We start from the raw sequence: 20,644 nt of genomic DNA, 5'->3' as shown, positions 1-20,644 counted from the left end.
TATTTTACCCTGAAATTTGATGACTTTTCCTAAAGTGGCCCAAAATGCCAAAAATAAAAATGTATATCTTAAAAAGTTACAATTTTGTGTGTTTGTCCACTGAGGCTGTTTTGAGGTCAAATTTGATTATTATTATTATTATTATTATTATTATTATTATTCAGTTTAAGGATCCCACATTTGAGGAAAAGTGCTAAGTCTACAGTCACTGTAGATAGCTACGGGTTCTGATTGGTCCAGAGTCAGTGTCACCGTGGATACCAATCATAGAACTCCTGGCATCACGTGGCTGACTGTAGACAATTAAGCCTTCTGATTGGTCCAGAACATAGGTGGGAAGTATCGGAGTATTTGTACTTAGTTACTGTACGTAAGTAGATTTTCCGGGTGTCTGTACTTAACTTGAATGTATGTTTTTCAGAAGACTTTACTTTTTCAACCTCTGAGACTTTATAAAAAGTAGACATGATAAGCGATAGACGTGTTATTATTCTGTGTTGTCCAGGTATTAAGCACCCCCCCCACCCCCCCCTCATGGGAGCACACACAAACCACCCAGTTGTTCGGAAATTGAAGCAATTCGCCTTAATATCGCAAACAAACGCAGGGTCAAAATACTATTTTACGATTTTAATTATTTGTGAAGGAGACAGAAGAGAAGAACATCGGTTAAGTCTTTAAAACTCTCCTAAAGAGTGTAAATGATGATCTTCTCAACACAAAATAGGATAATAGCGAACGCAAAACACCTTTTTGGTATGTTCTGTAGAAATATACCCCAGCCATAATTACAAAATGAATGAAATTGATTTTTTTCAGCAAGTTGATGTATTTGACTTGGCGTTTCACAAGGCTAAATATAATCCCAGCTTTTCTTGCAATTCATAGGTTCAAAAGTATGTGCTTTTAATTGGTTTACCTGTATTTAAACTACTCATATAGGTTGAAACAATAGCCTTCTGATTCAGAATATCACCTATAATGAAAATATAATGTGGTCTATATGCCATGACTGATAGTCATAACCTCTGTGTGTTTCTCACCATTAAAGGACATGTCTCCATCAAATACTCTTGTTTTTAAGATATTTTTCTTTCTGCTTTATAAAATAAAATACAATAAATAAATACATACAATACATTCAGAACTCCGCTACCCGCCTGCTCACCCACACCTGCTCCTGAGAACACATCACCCCTGTCCTCCAAAAACTGCACTGGCTCCCCATCTCACACCATATACAATTCAAAATCCTCCTGTCCTGCTCACCCACAAATCACTTAACAACCTGGCCCCTGGTCCTCAGAGGGAAATCTCCTTGACCAAGCACCGAACTTGGGGGGGATAGAGCCTTCTCCGCTGTCGCCCCCACCCTCTGGAATTCACTCCCCAAACCCATCAGAGACCTTTTACCTTCAAATCACTCTTAAAAACACACCTTTTTAAACTGGCTTTAAACAGGGCCTATCACAGCAGCACTCCCAAATAGTTTCATTTTTGCCGAGATGTGAGGAGTCAACAGAGAAGCTGGAACCCATGTGCTGCGGAGAGGTTCCAGCTGCCAAATCTTATATCTTGACTGTTATTTTTCTTTCTGGAGTTCTTCAGAAACAAGAATCGAAAGACAGACAAATGTGAAAACTCAATAGTTTTGTGATTCAGACAAGAATGCTATGATACTTTCCTCAGCTGACTGGTTGTGGTTAAGTGTCTAAACTGTCATATGAATGCGCGTGTGTGGTGTTCCTGTGGGGTAACTTTGCTTAAAACTGTGGTGACAGCAAAAACTTTCTGAGGTGAGTGTGTTGTAATTCTTAAACTAATACAGCTTTAATGAAATGTTTGTAGTTTCCTGGTAATATTACTATTAATATAAAACCAGAATTTAGAAATATAATATAGCATGCACTATTTTGTGCAATAAAACCTTTGAGATGAAAAATATTTGTACACTCCAAGCTGACATTACTGCATGATAATGATAAAGGAAATTTGGTGTGAAGATAATCTGACCCACTATTAATGTACTGTATTGAGATTCAATAGTTATGGATGTACAAACTATGCAAAAGATAAAGATTGGCAATTGCTTTAAATGAACCACAGTACACAAGTGTGTGTTAAAATGTTATTAAATGAAACTGTTTGATCATTACTGGGCAATAGGGCTTGGGTCAATTTACATCCACACTTAGGAGTTTGCACTTAAGGATTTAGCTGACTCGGGATTGTTGACCAATGTTGTGTGTGTCTAGTCAGGACACAGAGACTGGTGGTTTATAAAACTGAACTGAAAAACTGAAGGCTTAAGGCACAGTCTCCTACAGTCCTTCAGTCTTGTCCATCTGAGACCCCAAGCAGGGGGTAGAGGGGTTCATGCTAGTGGGTGTGTGGTGTTAACTGGAGAGTCATGCTAATGTGGTTACACACAAGAAACACACAATAAATACAAATAAGAATTAAACTATACAGATAAGAATGCACTTGACTTAAATTGACAAACATAAAAGACAAAAGTAACTAACTCTCAATGATTAGCCGTGAGTGAATATTCACAAATTATACATAAATCTTCATACACCCAGTTGCGGGTTTTTTTAATCTTTAACATAAAGGTTAAAAAAATCCACATAGTAACAAAGATGCAATGAGGGACTAACTTAGCACAAACCACTGACTTTAGCATGACCAAAGTTTCCATACTAAGCCTGACTGACTAGCCTGCTTAGGTCAGTAGGTCACACAAAGAAAGTACTATTTTTAAAAAAACCTTTATTTTGCTTTTCATACCTCTTTGAGGTCATGACAACATAAAACATGGGTTCTTGCTTTACAGACCTCATTTGTTCAAAACTTTTTTAAAAACATGTTAGAGACTCATTCTGTTCGTGTGCAACATGAAAAAATTAAACTCAACTTCAAAAATGTCTCTCAGAATCCTGGTGTATTCTTGTGTACCTTCTCCTCCTGGCTTTACTGTGCAATGACTTCCTTCCAACATTTTGCCTGTCCTGGGACTCGTACACACACCAGTAGCCTACATCACAGAGCAGGCCATCCTCAATGTCACCCTGGACACTCTGAGGGGCACTAAAAAACACCAGGGGGGTGTTCCAGGTAGGAGGTTCAACAAACTCTGAGTCTAACCCTGAACTCTGAGTTGACTTACTCTGAGATGGGAAGTTCTGGTTCCAGAACAGCTGATCTGAATTAGTTCAATCAACTCTGAGTATGTTCACCTTGAGTTTGGCGCGTGCGCGACCACTATAAAAAGCCATCGTCTATGGAGCCCCGATACCTTGATTCACCATAGCAACTACTGAGAAAACAGGCTCGAGTTACATCACCTCACTGGAACAGGAGCTCCCCCTGCAGGCCTGTGGCGAATATTAATGCACCACTGCACTGACTTAACTTACGTCACTTAAAATTGTAGAATACAGGTGAAAAAGTGGTGTAACGTATTTGGAAGCAGCTAGAAATGAAATTTAAAAAAGATAATTCAGAAAAGTAAGGCACATTTTGCTGTGCCATGATTGTACCTCGCTTTGATTATATTCATAGATGACGTACGCTATTAAACAAATTAAATATGAATTCAGTGGCTATTTCAACATGTACTATAATTTAAACCCCCAACAGAAAGCTGTTTAACATATGTCCTCTTATCTAATATCCTGCTTAGTAGATTAACATTTTACACTATTTCACTTATTAAAGCCTACATCAATATGTAGGCTTTAATAAGTAAAATAGTGTAAAATGTTGGAAATTGGAGTAATTGATTTTGAGACTAAAATGTGACGATGTGTACAATAAAATACTTCCTAAAAATAAGATCAACAAGAAGGCAGATATGGCCAGAGAATGTTAAGAACTGATTGAGTGTAATGAACAGTGATACTGCATCTCCGGACCCGACATAAGGCATTGTGAATTAATTCTACCTCAATATCTATCGGATTGCGTAGAAACGGACCATCCATGTCTGGTAGCTTGCTTCCGGTAGGGGGAGACAGGTAGAAACTCAGAGTTTCCTTAAAGAAAATCTGCCAGCGAGCAGGTTATGTTCACAGAGTCAGTTACCATGGTGACTGACTCAGAGTTTCACTTACCTCTCTTTCTGGAACGGATAACACGGAGTTTCCTCATCTCAGGGTTAACATACTCTTGAGTTTTCCATATCCCGCTTTCTTGAAAACCCCCCAGGAAAGCCATGCAGATAATAATAATAATAATGATAATAATATAAAATACCAAATGTTATAAAATAAAATTGATTGAATGTCAATAGTGAAGAAAGTTGGTATATTTTACACAAAGGGTTTAAAGGCCACCTTATTAGAAACTGAAGAGTTTCAATGAATCTTTGTTGCTCTCCTTGTTTGTTTATATTTCATGTAATATCTGAACATAGAACATCTCATTCTAACTCTGGTAAAAATTTGATGCTTTTCCTCCCAGACCAGACTGGGCCGTAGCTTCTGGAGATCCGTGAGAGAAGTGGTGAATTCCAACGCGGACATGGACTTCCTGAACTCCACCAAGTCCAACCCAGTGTACCACTCAGAGCATGTGGACAGTGCCATGGTCCTGCTGCGGGATTTATGGGCTGAGATTCTGATCTTAGTGCAGGCTAAAAACTACCCAATTGCCCGTCACAGATTGGGCCAGCTATTTCACTCCCTGCAGGTACACAGCAGCACTTGACATGTTGAAATAATAATGCTTTGTCTTATGTCAGGACTTCTATAGCCACAGTAACTGGGTGGAGATGGGACAGCGCTCCATCTACCTGCACCTGCTGCATCCAGAGGAGCCTGCCATCCCTGTTGCTGAAAGTAATGCATTGCATTGTGAGCAGTGATGATAGCTTTCACCAAGCGAGGACAGCAAAAAGCCTACATTTTAATGCCCCCCTGTTAGAGCTAACTGTTGTATGACTACAAAGAATACAGAAGGATTGCACAAACAGCTCCGCTGAATGAGGATATGGTTAGCCAGAAAGAGTATGTGAGACCTTTTACTGTGGTTTATGTGACAGACAACTGCAGCATATTCGGTATCAACACTGACAGACACTATAGGTTGTCTTATCGCAGGTGAACTGGAAACATATACTATCCTCTCTGCAGTTCCTCAAGTAAGCACACTAGTTTAGCAGAGTCATCATCCCTCAGACTTGTCCTTTATGCAAGTAGATGCATTGCTGGAGTTACTGTACATGCTACAAATATGTTTCATTTGACAGTTGGTTTTTTTAGTGACTTACAAGTGAAGCACAACAATTAAGTGTTAGAGGATAGTGACTCAGAAATAGCTGTGGTTCAAATGCATAAGTAGTATAATAATAAATAAATATTAATTTTTGTATATATTTAATTGATTTTTTGGCTGGGCAGTCAAGTTTCCCACTGATACTTTCACTTTCTGTATTGCCAGACAGACTTTTGTTTTTGTGGTTAGCAAGGGGAACATTTAAGACTATATACACCATACTGTAGACAAAACTGTAAAGCAACACAGCTACACCCTTATAACAGGGTCCCCACTCTTTTCTTGAAATCATTTTCATTTTCAGCTGCTACGGTATGACGGACAAGTTATCACGCCATACACTAATACATTCCCCATTTTCTACAGCTGTACCTTGCATTTTATACATTTACCCAGATTGATTCAATGTATATTCCACTCCTGCCACCAGAAGTCTGATTTAAAAGATGTGTAGTATAACTTATCTATGAAGTTGGTCTGTCTGTTTACCATTATAAAAGTCATCATCAAAATCTTGTTTTAAATTTTGTTACATGAGGGTAATCAGGAAAAGGGTGCCACCCTAGCCACCATGTTGGCTCCACCTCTAAGTTCAACACTATCCCTATTGCGTTGGCTAGCAACTGATGCCCTACTTTACATTGCCATTAGGTTTGTGGGTAACCAGGGAGAGAGGAAGGGGTTGTGTTGTTTGCAATTGTAAAAAACTTTTTTGTTTTCTGAGGAAAAGAGAGTGATGGATAGAGGGTGGGGGGGTTGGGAAGGCCTAAGTTGAACACCCTAGCTGGTAATATATGCAGCTCTATTGTAGTGAATCAATGCACCATGAGATAATGGGGGGTAAGGAGGGGCACAAGACTGTAGGGGAGCAAAGACGAGATCTCTTCTGCCTCATGGTTTAGCCGTTCAGTGTCAACCAGACTCTTATTTAAGCTCAACAACGTCCTTCTTCCACTCATATCTTGGCTGTTATTTTTCTTTCTGGAGCTAGTCAGAGACAAGAATCCAGGGACAGACATACGTGAAGACTCTATAATTTTGTGATGCAGACAAGAATGCTATGATACTCTCCTCAGCAGACAAGTTGTGGTTAATTGTCTAAGCTGTTATATGAATGCACGTGTGTGGTGTTCCTCTGCACTTGTGGGACTTTGCTTAAAACTGTGGTGACAGCAAAAACTAAAGTGAAAGAAGCTAAGAGTATGAACTGAGGTGAGTGCGTTGTAATTCTTAAACTAGTACAGCTTTGATTAAATGTTTGTAGTGTCCTGGTAATATTAAAACCAGAATTTAGAAATATAATATAACATGTACTATTTTGTGCAATAAAACCTTAGGGATGAAAAATATTTGTACACTCAAAGCTGGCTTTACTGCATAATAATGATTGATTGAGAGTTAATAGTTATGGACGTGCAAACTATGCAAAAGATGAAGATTGGCAATTGCTTTAAGTGAACCACAGTACACAAGTGTGTGTTAAAATGTTATTAAATTAAACTGTTTGATCAGTGCATGTGTATCAGATATGGTGTCACTTTAAAAGACTGCGCCAAACAATGAAAGTGGATTTGCTTAATGGAGGCAGGGGGGATAGTTGTTCATCGGCTTTGAGTGTTGTTTCAGTGTTTACCTTGTGAAAGCACAGACTATGAGAATCAAACCTCAGTATTGTATCTGAATAAAGATGGCAGATAACAATAGGAGGCTCTGCACAGACAAAGCTGAGAAAAATTAGGAAGTTTGGTGGGTACTATGGAGGTGCGGGGGTTAAGGAGTAGGTGGTGACAGAAAAGGATACATGGATGACTGGCACTAACTGATCAAATTAGCATGCAACATTACTGGGCAATAGGGCTTGGGTCAATTTACATCCATCCATTTAGCAAGCGATTTTTAGATCACAAAGTTAGGAGTTTGTACTTAAGGATTTAGCTGACTCGGGATTGTTGACCAATGTTGTGTGTGTCTAGTCAGGACACAGAGACTGGTGGTTTATAAAACTGAACTGAAAAACTGAAGGCTTAAGGCACAGTCTCCTACAGTCCTTCAGTCTTGTCCATCTGAGACCCCAAGCAGGGGGTAGAGGGGTTCATGCTAGTGGGTGTGTGGTGTTAACTGGAGAGTCATGCTAATGTGGTTACACACAAGACACACACAATAAATACAAATAAAAATTAAACTATACAGATAAGAATGCACTTGACTTAACTTGACAAACATAAAAGACAAAAGTAACTAACTCTCAATGATTAGCCGTGAGTGAATATTCACACAAATTATACATAAATCTTCATACACTCAATACTGGGTGTGCAACATAAAGGTTAAAAAAATCCACATAGTAACAAAGATGCAATGAGGGACTAACTTAGCACAAACCACTGACTTTAGCATGACCAAAGTTTCCATACTAAGCCTGACTGACTAGCCTGCTTCCTTTCTATCATCTACACACCCAATACGTGAACTTTCACAGTAACTGAAACTGTTGAGGCTTTCTGCTGTGTGGTAGAGGAAATTTCCAGAGCCTCCCTGGACTGGGTTGCTATGGTGATTAATTTGCTCATTACCAGTCCACCCCAATACCTTTCTTCAGAATCATGAAACAGATAGTCAATTGGATTAGATGGGTTTTAATGCCAGAACTAACACCAGTTTTATGTCTTGCTATCAGGATAGGCAACAATAATAGTTATAATAATATAAAATCCTTAAAAAGGTGAAATTGATTACAGCTGTCTGAACTGATATTTTTATATGTGCAGCAGATTAAATTGCTCTGTGTAATGTAACAGGTGTTACTTGTAGTGATGTACACACAGAAAATAATCACCCAACGCTATGGAGCGTTTCAGCATCTTTTAGCTCATTGTTTTGGTTTTCCAGCTTGCAACTTCACTGTTCTGGGGCCCGTTTCAGAAAGCAGGTTTAGTGAGAACTCTGAGAAACTCTGTTTTTTAGGTTTCACAAAGCCAGTTCAGCTTAACTCTGAGTCAGTCACTCTGGCAACATACTCCGTGAACCTAACCTGCTTGCTAGCAGGTTTTCTTCAACTAACCCTGAGTTTCTCCTCCTTTTTAGTTGAAGCCCGCAGACTGAAGGAGGTGTCAGACATGGTGTGTCCTTTTCTTAAAGAGTCAGTTAATATTGAAGCACAAATACGAATCACAAATCTCCGTCAGAGGGTGATTGGACCCTGCTAGAATGTTTTATCATTCTCTGATGATGTTCTGTTTGAGTGTTTCCATTTTTTTGTACAATCGATAATTTATCTGAACAATATTCTCAGCCCTCGTATCGTCTGTACGACACCACATGGACATGCTCTCAGTTCAGAATAAGTTCTCTGTTCAAGTTCATGTTTCCAAGGCAACCGTCTGTTGGGCTGTCACAAAGGCAATATTTGAAGGTGATTGATAGCCAAGTGGTTACTGCGTATGCTTCACAGTGGCAATGTCGCTGGTTCGCTACTGTTAAATTACGGTGAAAGTGCCAAGTGCCCAAACATAAAACTAAATTTCACTATTTCACTGAAACGTTTACTTTTTTAGTGTTGTATGTATAAAGGCATGTAGGTGTTGCTTTCAAATAGACAATATTAAATACTGGCAGTGTTGGGATGGCTGAAAAATTGACTTTCTTCTTTGCTTAGAAGATCAACTACTGAAATATATATAACATGTTGAATGTAGCATTTAAATGCTGTTTAATGAGATAGGGCAGGCTAAAAAACACCACAATTGTTTGTAATCAATACCTTACTTGTTTGAGCTATATTTTTATTTTTCATATTCAGTTGCTGCCAAGTAGGCCTATGTTTTGTACCTGTTGGGGTCTGCATGAATGTTAAATGTGCCACGCACACACACACAGAATATAAATGTTGAATAAGTCGACCACTTGACACAAAATGTTTCTCTTTTTTTCATTAATACTTTTCTTAAATATACTCATCGTCTGCATGTATTCATTAATATTTCTAAATCCTTTGGGGAGAAGTGGGAGGACTGAGCCCTTTGTTTCTCCTGTTGTCATGGTGAATCATGTTATCTGTGCTCCATTGATGAGGGCTTGGTATCTCCTCATGCAGAAGCTTCACTCAGAGTTACTTTGACTCAGAGTTGATTGAACTAACTGTTAACACTTGTTCTGAAACCGAAAACTCTGAATTTGACAGCTCAGAGTTGGTCAACCTAGAGTAAAGGTTTTAACTCAGAGTTAGTTAAACCTGCTTCCTGAAACAGGCCCCTGGTCCACTCTCCGTGCTTTCATCAGTGTTGTTTCCAGCAGAAAAAAATCAAGTCTGCTGGATTTGTAAATAGGCACCTGTGTGCTCCAGTCCAAGTTTGCTGCATCAACTTTATAACGTGTCAGTGACGTGTTGTGTTTAAAGTTGGTTGCTCTGCTCCCAAGTGGCCAAAAAAAGTTAATACAGGTTTATGTGAGCATCCACTATGTATTTCAGGTAAATTCCCAATAACCATTTGGAAATGGAGATTTTAAAGGATTTGTTGTTTTATCACAACTTACAACAAAATGGCCTGGTACATTTTCAAATATTCCTTTGGAAGGGAAGCCTCTGCTACTGGGTGAGAAGCTGTGGGTGATAGGTGTTGACGACGCAGTGATCTCCTGGATTACTGACTACTTAACAGGCAGGCGACAGTTTGTCCGCCTGGGCAGTGTCCTGTCTGATGTGGTGGTCAGTGATAGAGCTCCACAGGGGACTGTGCTTTCTCCCTTCCTCTTCACCTTATACACCACTGACTTTAAGTACAACTCTGAGTCATGTCACCTGCAGAAGTTCTCTGATGACTCAGCTGTTGTCAGGTGTATAAAGGAGGGAGAGGAGGGGGAGTACAGGTCACCGACAACTTTGTAGAGTGGTCCAAACAGAATCACCTGAGGTTGAACATCAACAAGACCAGAGAGATGGTGATCGACTTCGGGAGGAAGAAGACGCCTTCACATAGGCTGCTACAGCTCTGCTGTCGAAGGGACAGATCTACCTATCTATCTATCTATCTATCTATCTATCTATCTATCTATCTATCTATCTATCTATCTATCTATCTATCTATCTATCTATCTATCTATCTATCTATCTATCTATCTAAATCTAAACGATTTCATTCAAGTAAGGCCACCTGTGATATTTATTGAATACCATCAAATTGCAAAAACTGTTTTTTCTTTGTATTCATATATGTATAGGTAGGATGAGAAAGACCAACCATATCTCCAGGACATGATGTCAGAGGTGGGCAGAAGAAGAATTTGGCAAAGGAGTGGGAGGCAGATGCACTGTTTTATTCTTGTTTACCTTCTCCTCCTGGCTTTACCGTGCATGGGCTTCCTTCCAACATTTTGGTCAGGAGTGTTAACACTGTCCTGGGACTCGTACACACACCAGTACATCACAGAGCAGGCCATCCTCAATGTCACCCTGGAGACTCTGGGGGGCACTGAAAAACACCAGGAAAGCCATGCAGATGAACAGGTAATCTTACTCTTCAGGGTAATAATAATAATAATAATAATAATAATAATATAAAATACCAAGTGTTATAAAATAAAATTGATTGAATGTCAATAGTGAAGAAAGCTGGTATATTTTACACAAAGGGTTTAATGGACACCTTATTAGAAACTGAAGAGTTTCAATGAATCTTTGTTGCTCTCCTTGTTTGTTTATATTTCATGTAATATCTGAGCATAGAACATCTCATTCTAACTCTGGTAAAAATGTGATGATTTTCCTCCCAGACCAGACTGGGCCGTAGCTTCTGGAGATCCGTGAGAGAAGTGGTGAATTCCAACGCGGACATGGACTTCCTGAACCCCCAAAAGTCCAACCCAGTGTACCACTTTGATTCAGAGCATGTGGAAAGTGCCACGGTGGTGCTGCGGGAGTTATGGGCTGAGATTCTGATCTTAGTGCAGGCTAAAAACTACCCAATTGCCCGTCACAGATTGGGCCAACTATTTCACTCCCTGCAGGTACACAGCAGCACTTGACATGTTGAAATGACTGTTATGCACATGACTGAATTAAATCTTATAAGGCAATGATGTAAGTTAATGCTTTGTCTTATGTCAGGACTTCTATAGCCACAGTAACTGGGTGGAGATGGGACAGCGCTCCATCTACCTGCACCTGCTGCATCCAGAGGAGCCTGCCATCCCTGTTGCTGAAAGTAATGCATACTGTAGATTTACAACAATAAAAAAATATCCTAAGGCTGGGAGATAATTAACTACTATCTCCTTTCAGCAGTGTGAGGATATGATCTTGCATGATTTTGTGAAAAAATAAGTTACAAAAGTTTCAGTTTTTCAAATATGACAATCGATTGACAGCCCTAAACATGTATACACATATAAGTTAGTGCTTGTCACAGGTAGAGCTAGCATGTCATATCTTGCTTTCAATACATAGTATCACTTCAGTACAAAGCCACCTCATTTATGACCAATAGCATAGAAAACCTGTAATAGATATGAATGCATGGTGCTTTACGTCACAGTGCCATATTGTGTGATCTTGAAAATTAGATCTCTTGTTATCTAAGTGGCAACATGTACCAAGACTTAGGGGAAAAAAGACCTTCAATCCCCAAACCCAAACAAAGATAATAGCAAAGTATTAGTGTTTTGAAAAGAGCTTCCTACTGCAGTTGGAGCTTTAATGGGCTTCAGTGACAGTGACAAGCTAAACCATTGTCTTTTCTGTCCACAGAAAACACTCCTACCTGTATGGAGTGCTTCAGCTTCACCTGCCGAAACAACCTCCTGCCAAAAATGATAAGCATACAGAAAGACCCCCAGCTTACCACTGGCTACTTCGGCACTTCCTCTCCAAAACCTCGGGGTATGTCAGTGCAACTTCAGCCACTAATAGCAGCAGTTTTGTAAAAAACTGACTCTTCAACTCAAATTTGGGGTCAATTGCGCTTTGCTTTTTCTTTTTCAGGCAAATGTAGTCATGGAGGTATTTGGGACAGCAGCCACCAGGAGGAGGCGAAAGGAGGCATCAACAAGGACAGCACCTCACCTTTATTCTCCCCTCACCATTACCTCCATGTGGAAGCTGCCACTCTGGCTACTGAGGCAACCCAGACTGTACTGAGAGACCTCAGAGACCAAGTTGGCTATAAATCCTTCCTCAAGTAGGTTTCACCCCTGTTACACTTGTTGCATATTGCCTGAATATAAAACAGTGAATAATATTTGTAGACCCAGTGTTAACCATTTAGTATGTTCTAATTTCCTCAAACATTCTGATAGACTTTTCAGTGTGAAGGAGGTCCCTGCATTGGTATTTGTCATTGACACCACGGGCAGCATGGGTGATGAGATCTTTGCTGCTCGCCGACGGGCCCATTCTATCATCCAGAGACGAGCCAGCACTGGTCAGCCGTGCACCTATCTGCTTGTGCCCTTCCATGACCCAGGTGAGGGTGCGGACACTTGTTTGTCACAGTCTTGAATGAAAACAGGAGCCTTTCAAGGTCTTTGCAGTCAGATGTAGAGTTGGAGGGATATGCCTTAAGAACTGGGCAAGGTCTAAATCACTTTTATTTACTTATTATTATGTAATGATACATACAAATGCATTATCTTTTTTTAAATGCTAATAGTTATTTATTTGGTCACATGTTTTTTAATTTGTAAGGTAATTTATTGATGGGATCATGTGGTCTGACTTCTATTTATGATGGCCCTGTTTCAAGATCTATGTCCATAAATGGAGAGCCATTATGAAAAATTAATGGGGTTGATCTCATCCAACGCCTTTGGGATGAGCTGGAGTGATGACTCCCCAATGTTCTTGTGTCTGAGTGGGAACAAATCCCTGTAGCCCGACTACAAAATCCTGTGGAAAGCATTCCTGTTGTAGCATAGTCATACCCGATGGGGTCATGTTGAGTGCCCAGATACTTTTTTGCTACGTGGTGTATGTTAGTGTTTACACTTTACTTTCTTGTGCAGAGTAAGATTATTTTTTAATATATCAATACTCTCATGCCTGCACAGTAAATGTGCTCACCCAGCCAAAAAGTAATCAGTGAAACTGCAATGCAATGAACACTTTGTTGTTGTTTTTTTTACAGATTAAACGTGTTCATGAGTGCGCTTTAGATATGCTGGTAGAAGCCAGCCAGGCTTTTCTGTGTTTCCTCTCCAAGTCTTAGTACTAAATAAAGTTAAAGAACAAACTGTAGCTTCCTGTTTACTTCACAAACATAATCATGCTATAAATCTTCTCATATAATCATATACAGTCCCTGCAGCTGAACAGAGACAAAACAGGAATCATAGTGTTTGATGAAAAGGCACAGTGGCAACAGTTACTTACCTACTTGGAGGCCTTTGCCATCCCTCATCAAGACAAAAACCTGTGAGTCACTGTTGGTGATGATCTAAATTTTAATCCACACATTAGTGAAATCACAAAACATCCTTCCGTCATCTCAGAAAAATATCTCCAAAATTTGTACCTTGATCTCTCAGGCAGACTGAGAAACATGCCTTTGTCACCAGTAGACTAGATTACTATAAAGCCCTTTTTACAGACCTCCCTGCTAAATCCATTCAACAACTTCAAACTGAAGACAATTTTTTAGGGATTGAGCCGAAAGGCAAGAGGACTCCAGAGGAGTCTTGCCCTTGCCTGGAGGCAAGGACTCTATTGATATTGTATTGTTTTCTTTTATTATTCTACCGCCTCTTTGAGCCTTTATTTGACCCCCTAAACCTGCTCAAAAACAAATTTGATAGGCACATCAGGTCTGGCAAAAAAATTCGATAAAATGGGAAAACAAACATCAAACTCTGTAGCACCACCTAGAAACACTAAAATGGCCACTACGCCTGATAGGAATGACGTAGAAAGATCAAACCAAAACTACATTTTTTGTCTTATCAAGACCTACAAATCACGCACTGACACCCCTGACCTAAATCCAACAGGAAGTGCACAATTTGCCTTTAAATGTATGATTTTTGATGATTTTTGGCCTCCTACAAACGTTATCTTGTCTGAGGGCGTTCATCGTGGCGGCTTCAAACTTAAATAGCTGACTTAGCACACCCTGCTGCACAAAAGTTCTGAACAACTTTTTTACTTGTCCGGTTTGGATTTTAGAAGTACATGGGGAAAATAAAAAAATTAAATGTTTCTGGTGCCCACAATAAACTTTCTGGTGCTCACAAGATACTTTCTCATGTTGGGTATGTCATTCTCGAGCAGGACCCTGAGCCAGAGGCCTAGGGAGGAAGACCATGGCAACAACTGTGTGTGTGTGTGCAGCTGGCTCATTTGTGCTCTGCAGTCATCCAGATTCATTTGTGGTCTTAGTGTGCCACCCAGTGGAGAAAACTTGTATAGATTCATGATACCTGATAAGGAAAAGGTGCCTGTGTTTGTGTGAGTGTGTATATGTATGAGTGTGTGTGTGTTTGTGTGTGTGTGTGTGTGTGTGCGTGTGTGTGTGTGTGTGTGTTCGTGTGTGTGTGTGTTTGTGTGTGTGTAATTTATATCTACTTATTGCAGCGTCCAATAAATGCCCAGGTTTGAAGGCATCTAAATGCCCCTAACGAAAACCTTTCCGCTTCATCACAGCCCGACGTGCGCAACGGTGCAAGAGTACTAATTGATGTTCTTATTGCTTGCTCACCATTGAACATTTCCAATCCACTGTTCTATGCAGGCTTTGGACCAGTGTTTAAGACTGAAGACCCACAACAGTTCATGCAGCATCTGACCAACCTGGAGGCACTTGGAGGGGGAGATGAACCAGAGATGTGCTTCTCTGCCATTCAGGTAAATTTAGATGCCGTTTCTTTTGTACCACTCAAGTATGAGAATGTATGCGTGCAAGAACACATGGCAGCTAATTTTCCCTGTGTGCTGTGTGTTTTCAGCTGGCTCTTACTCACAGTCTTCCGATGTCAGAGATCTTTGTATTCACTGATGCATCCCCTAAAGACGCCCACCTGATTGATGCGGTGAAGGCCCTCACACTTGAGAAACAGTGCACGGTAGCTTTGAAAGAATTCCTCCTTAAATGAAATCAACACTATCTTCTGAAATGTACACATGCAGTTGTCTTTTATGAATTTATGTTTCTCTGTAAGCTGAACAACAGACATTAAAACGGCCCTCGTTGTATGTCGTTTATTTTTACTTTATATTAACTGTGACAGCAAGAAACAAATAGTCTTCAAAAAAAAAAATCATGACCATCACTGACATTCTGGGTTGACTTTCCTGCAGGTGACATTTCTCCTAACTGATGACCAAAACTCCACAACTGAGAGCAGGGGGAAAGGCAGGAAGAGGAGAAAGAAGAGGAGTGAAACTTTGCCTCTTGATCGTTTCTCTCTTTACTTCTCCCTGTCTTCTCTGTCAGGAGGGCTGACAGTAATCACCACCAACTCTGACATCCACAGTGTCTCCTCCATAGTGGAGGATAACATCGCTGCTGACAAGGTACAGCAGCAAGATCCTTTAATGATTATCAACATTTTATATACTCACAAAACCAAATCAATCCATTCTTAATGCAAATAATTTCATTCAGACAAACACAGCAGTCGATTAGCTGCATCAATGTGTTCTTTAATTTTTTGGCTCATTGCTTGTAACCAGTTCAAGCTAAGAGCATTTCTACTGCAGCCAAAAATGACACTATGAATGCGGTGAGAGTGAACCAAAACAGTTCAGTTTTTGGAAAACCAAAGCAATGAAGTTTAAGACTTTAACCTCTGTAGAGCTGGGGGGAACTGCAGAGTCAGGTGAATGACCCTTTCACATATAAGTAGGTATTTGATTAATTGTTAATGTATTCATTTTGGTTATCACTGCTCTAATTTTCTTAGAAGTGCAAACATGTGCATTATTGTCCTGATATGCTGAGCACCTTTTTCTCCTTCCTCCACAGGTGACCCTCCTCCATAAGGAGAGTGACAAAGCGTTGATGTCCCCCCATTCCTTCAGGGTTGACAGCTCCATAAAAAGCGTCACCCTACACATCACTGGCATCCTGAAAGAGTGTATCCTTATAAATCCTTTAGGTAATTTTAGTGCTGCATCCTGCACACAGAGTTACAATCTATGTAAACCATGATGGAGATGGTGATAGAGACTCTATCCAGGCAGTTTGTTTTTTTTCCATCTGAGAACTACTGTATGTCCACATCTTAGTTACATACAGTGTACTCTGAACAATTGCCACAACTTCCATTGCCACAACTCTCCTTTTCACTTTATATCAAAATAAGCCCATCTCGCACTGTTTTTCAGGCCAAACCCAGTCTCTGCTGACCGAGCAAGGCCCTCTTGCAGAGTTGGAGCACTTTAAGGGTCTGTACCGCATCCGCCTGCTTGCCCCTATCCAGTCAGGCCAGTGGAATTTGTCAACCAAGTGTGAGGGACACATCACATTCAATGTGATAGGTAAAAGAAAAAAGTGTAATTAATAAAGCAGATCCACTGACAGAAAATTACAGGTGCATTAGTTCTTAGTACTGTAACTGCACTTGCAATTTTGCGCCCCCAGGTGACAGCAGCATAGATTTCCTTTATTACTTTGCCACTGTAACCAATGACACACACCCGGGTCTGGCAAGGGTGGAGGGCAGTCCTGTTGCAGGTAAGGAAAGATATCATTTTTTAAATGTTTTATTCATATATAATTAGTGATGTATTAGTACCACCAAGGACTGGTGAGTCCCTGCCACTCAGCATTCTCCTTATTTAATTTCCCAGGTGTCTCAGCCTTTCTGGTGGTGGCTGTGACAGGAATGGCTCCAGGCGTGGAGGCCTCTCTGAATGTGACATTGCTTGGAACTAAAGGAGAGAGTCTCAAGCGGGTGTTGCTAAATTCCTCTACCTCCTCCTCCTCACCATCCCACTCTACAAGGGAGCTGGTTGGGTGGGTGGACTCTGTTCCCGAAGTTCCCTTCTCTGTCAAACTCACAGGCCAAGACAGCGAAGAAAGCAAGCTAGAGAGGGTTTCCACAGAGATGGTGCAGCCAACTCACGTTCAGATACAGGTAACCCAGTAGTGAGAGAAAAAACTGATGATGATGCTAAACAACACCAGGTTAACCTTCCAATATACTATTAGACAAAATATTAAAGAAAATATTCTTTACTGATCAATGTCTAATCTAAATCTAAATAATGTAGCATAAATTTAAAGCTGCATCACTCAATACTGACTGTATATCATGTGAAAGGGATCACTCATAGGGACAAAACCACAGAGAATTATCACCCAATTCTTCAGTTCCTGTCTGCTAAATTTAAGCATTTTAGCATCTTTTAGCATCTTTAGCTTGTGCTGATTCTAGTTCCTGAACTGTAATATTTTGGTTCTGTTGTTTCCAAATGCCGCATGTAGCTGTTTTCAGCATGACAGCTGTGATAAACCCATTAAACCCTCCCTGCCCAGCACCAAACGGCAGACAAAGTTAACGACTAACTGGTTTAACAGCTAGAGTTAAAATATGTTACCTTTTATAATATAAACTGTTGGTGGATTTCCTGGAATAATTGATTCATACATGTTCACAGTGATGCACCTCAAATACATCACACTTATACTAATACTTATAATTTGTGTGTTTGTTTTTCTTCAGGTGTTGTCTTTTCCCCGCCTGGTACCTGGTCACAGCACAGTGGTGCGCTTCAACATCCTGAACCACGGCCCAGCCCGATCCTTCAATTTGACTGCTAATGATGACTGTGGATATCTTCATACAAAAGAACTTCCCAGGTACAGCAAAAAAATCTATACTCAGCCCTGCAGTGAAGAGAAGGTCATTTGTCTTTAAGGCTGCAACTAATGATTATTTTTTATTAACAATTTATCTGCACTGATTATTTTCTTGATTTATCATTTTGCCTGTTCTAATTTCTTAAGAGCCCAAGCTGATGTATTCAAATGTCTTGTTTTGTCTAATCAACAAAGTTGATTGAAAATCCTCATATTTGAAAAGATGAAACCTGAAAATCTTGGAAAATTGAGGTCATTTTGAGATTCTGTCCCTCAGGTTCCGTGTTGATGCACAAGGGTCTTTCCAGGGTGAGGTGCACCTCCACACTCCTCCCACTGCTCACGCAGGAGCAACCGTCAGTCTGACGCTCAACGTGCGTGATCTTAAGTCCCCTGACTCAAATTACGCAGTGGCCTACTTGACTGTGGTTCCCCTGGTGAGTATTTACCTAAAACAAATGGGACATTTTATTTGTACATGAGTCTCTCTTGCAGATTGTTGATCATTGTTATGCTCTGATAAAAGATTTTCTTTATTGTATAACATCACTTTCTTTCCTCTGCAGGATACTGACACGTCCCCTCCATTCTGCTTTGCTGAACGAGTGCAGTCTTCCTGCCCTCCTACTTGCAATAAGTCAAACTGGACTATTTCTCTGGCTGTGTCAGATAGGGGGCACTCTGGCCTTGCTGCTCTCCAGCTAGAGAAGGGTGAAGGCACACTGACTTTATTCCTCAACCCTCCACCCACAGGGGAAAGGCTGAAAGAGGTGAAGCGTGGCTCCGACCAGCATCAGGCACACAGGGATCAGACAACCAGTGGAGGCCAGGATGATCACCATAAGGCCAGAATACAGAAAGGAGACCCCCCTTTGAATGTGTCTAAATGGGTGGGCTCATCTGAGCCACTGTGGTTGAGGTACACATCCAGCTGCTGCTTTGCTGAGGCTGAGCTGCTGGTTTGGGACACTGCTGGAAACATGAAACGCTGCCATCTAACATCTGGAGAGCAGAGGCAGCTAAAAGGCAGCAGCACAAAAACCAGTGGACCAAGACAGATTACACTTGCAGCCTTCTTTTTCTTAGTGTTTGGCCTGCCATGGTTTCCTCTGCTTTAGGTCGATGATATTACAAATGTTTTGCAGGTGTTACGACTGGCTCCATGGCCGCAACAAAACACAGATAACCGGCGTGTGATTTAGACCAAAGCAGCTCAGTTTATTTACAGCAGCACAAATTAAATGTACAATGGAGTGTGGAAGTGTATGTCAGTGGTGTCAAATGTGTGGTGCGTGTTGTCTGGTGCAAAACAAAAAGGTACAACAGCAGCAGTGTGTCGATCCTGAGGGGGAGAGAGCGAGGACTTGAGCCAACCGGCTTAAATCAGCTGCAGAGCCAGGCACAGGTGCTCCCAATCAGCCATCCCCTGCAACCTGCAACACACAGCCACACCCACTACACACGGGACACAGCCAAGGGCTGAGGGCCGTAACACAGGTCAAACTCATCTATGTGTTGATTACTAGCAGCCAATGCTATGCAAAGAAAATACAGAAATGTGCACCTGTCAGACGATGCACTGATTAAAATATGTGCACTTAATGCAAACAATGTCTTCGATTGCTCACAATGTGTTTGCTACTGTAGTTTTTAAAGAAAGTTTACTACCATGGAGTGAACATTTTGAAAAACATGTTGGAAATTGTTGGAAATTTAAATTGAATAAAATATTTTGCACAATCTGTCTGGTAAAGCTCGATTACCCAGAACTAACCATACAAGTATACCACCCACATCGTAATATACTCACAAGACAGAGATGAAAATCAAATCTAATAAATTATTAATGATTAAAAGGTGTAAAGATTAAAATGATTGTTGTACTATTATGACATTTTTGAAGACATCTATTGCCAGAGTAAGTGGAAGTTACTCTGGCAAAGATATCCTGTGTGAATATTCAACTACTTATGTCAGATGTTAATTTTCACAGGTTGGGTGCACAATAAAACAGCTACTGCAACAGCAGTTAAGAAAAGATACAGCACATTAAATATAAACTTAAGGCGAAAGAATTAAGCAAGGTCATTCACACCACAGGAATAGACAAGAGGATACTGAAAAAACAACTGGCTGCATTTTACTTTAGCTGTCTTATTTCTCTGTCTTTATCATAAACCTACATTTCTTTCAGGCAGACTATATATATACAGACTGACAGACACATTTTTTGAAGATTAGTTCAGCACTGTTGTGACATGGAGCATACATATAAATGTTTGACTAACATATGAGGAGTATTGGTGCTAAACCACAAGAGCGCTGAATGTCTTACTGAATGTGTTACTGAATGCTTTGCCGTATTTGATAAAAGGTGTTTGATTCCAAGTCAAAAAGAGGATTTCCAATACTTGAACCAAAACTTTGCATTTGTTTTATCTATAAATATCAGTTTTGTAAACAAGAAATTTGGACTTCTCTAGCTAAGAAATTGCAGGTCATCCTCAGAGTGATTATATATATTTCCACTGACAACTGATTAACTTCTTAGGCAGTTGTACATTACATGGCAGAAGGAA

General features: G+C 40.3%; 1 protein-coding gene across 1 annotated transcript; it reads left to right on the top strand.

Moving 5' to 3' along the window:
- The first annotated feature begins 10,531 nt into the window (after positions 1 to 10,531).
- Positions 10,532 to 19,194, top strand: vwa7 (von Willebrand factor A domain containing 7). Its single transcript, XM_053320165.1, has 16 exons — positions 10,532 to 10,780; positions 11,047 to 11,280; positions 11,381 to 11,477; positions 12,020 to 12,151; positions 12,254 to 12,449; positions 12,568 to 12,734; positions 14,994 to 15,106; positions 15,208 to 15,324; positions 15,560 to 15,775; positions 16,227 to 16,359; positions 16,589 to 16,741; positions 16,845 to 16,937; positions 17,054 to 17,340; positions 17,929 to 18,065; positions 18,343 to 18,502; positions 18,632 to 19,194. The coding sequence occupies exons 1-16, from the start codon at positions 10,532 to 10,534 to the stop codon at positions 19,181 to 19,183; spliced, it is 3,036 nt and encodes a 1,011-aa protein (XP_053176140.1). The 3' UTR covers positions 19,184 to 19,194.
- Positions 19,195 to 20,644: the final 1,450 nt, after the last annotated feature.

This window comes from Scomber japonicus, chromosome 6 (genome assembly GCF_027409825.1).
Source record: "Scomber japonicus isolate fScoJap1 chromosome 6, fScoJap1.pri, whole genome shotgun sequence".
Taxonomy (NCBI): domain Eukaryota; kingdom Metazoa; phylum Chordata; class Actinopteri; order Scombriformes; family Scombridae; genus Scomber; species Scomber japonicus.
This window is presented reverse-complemented; position numbering and strand designations above follow the sequence as displayed.

Bases quoted from the DNA above. Each gene is read 5' to 3' on its own strand.
- vwa7 (XM_053320165.1), top strand. From the start codon at position 10,532: ATGTCAGAGGTGGGCAGAAGAAGAATTTGGCAAAGGAGTGGGAGGCAG. The intron at 12,735-14,993 runs GTGAGGGTGCGG...TGTTCTATGCAG, and splicing joins TGTGCCCTTCCATGACCCAG to GCTTTGGACCAGTGTTTAAG. The intron at 18,503-18,631 runs GTGAGTATTTAC...TTTCCTCTGCAG, and splicing joins ACTTGACTGTGGTTCCCCTG to GATACTGACACGTCCCCTCC.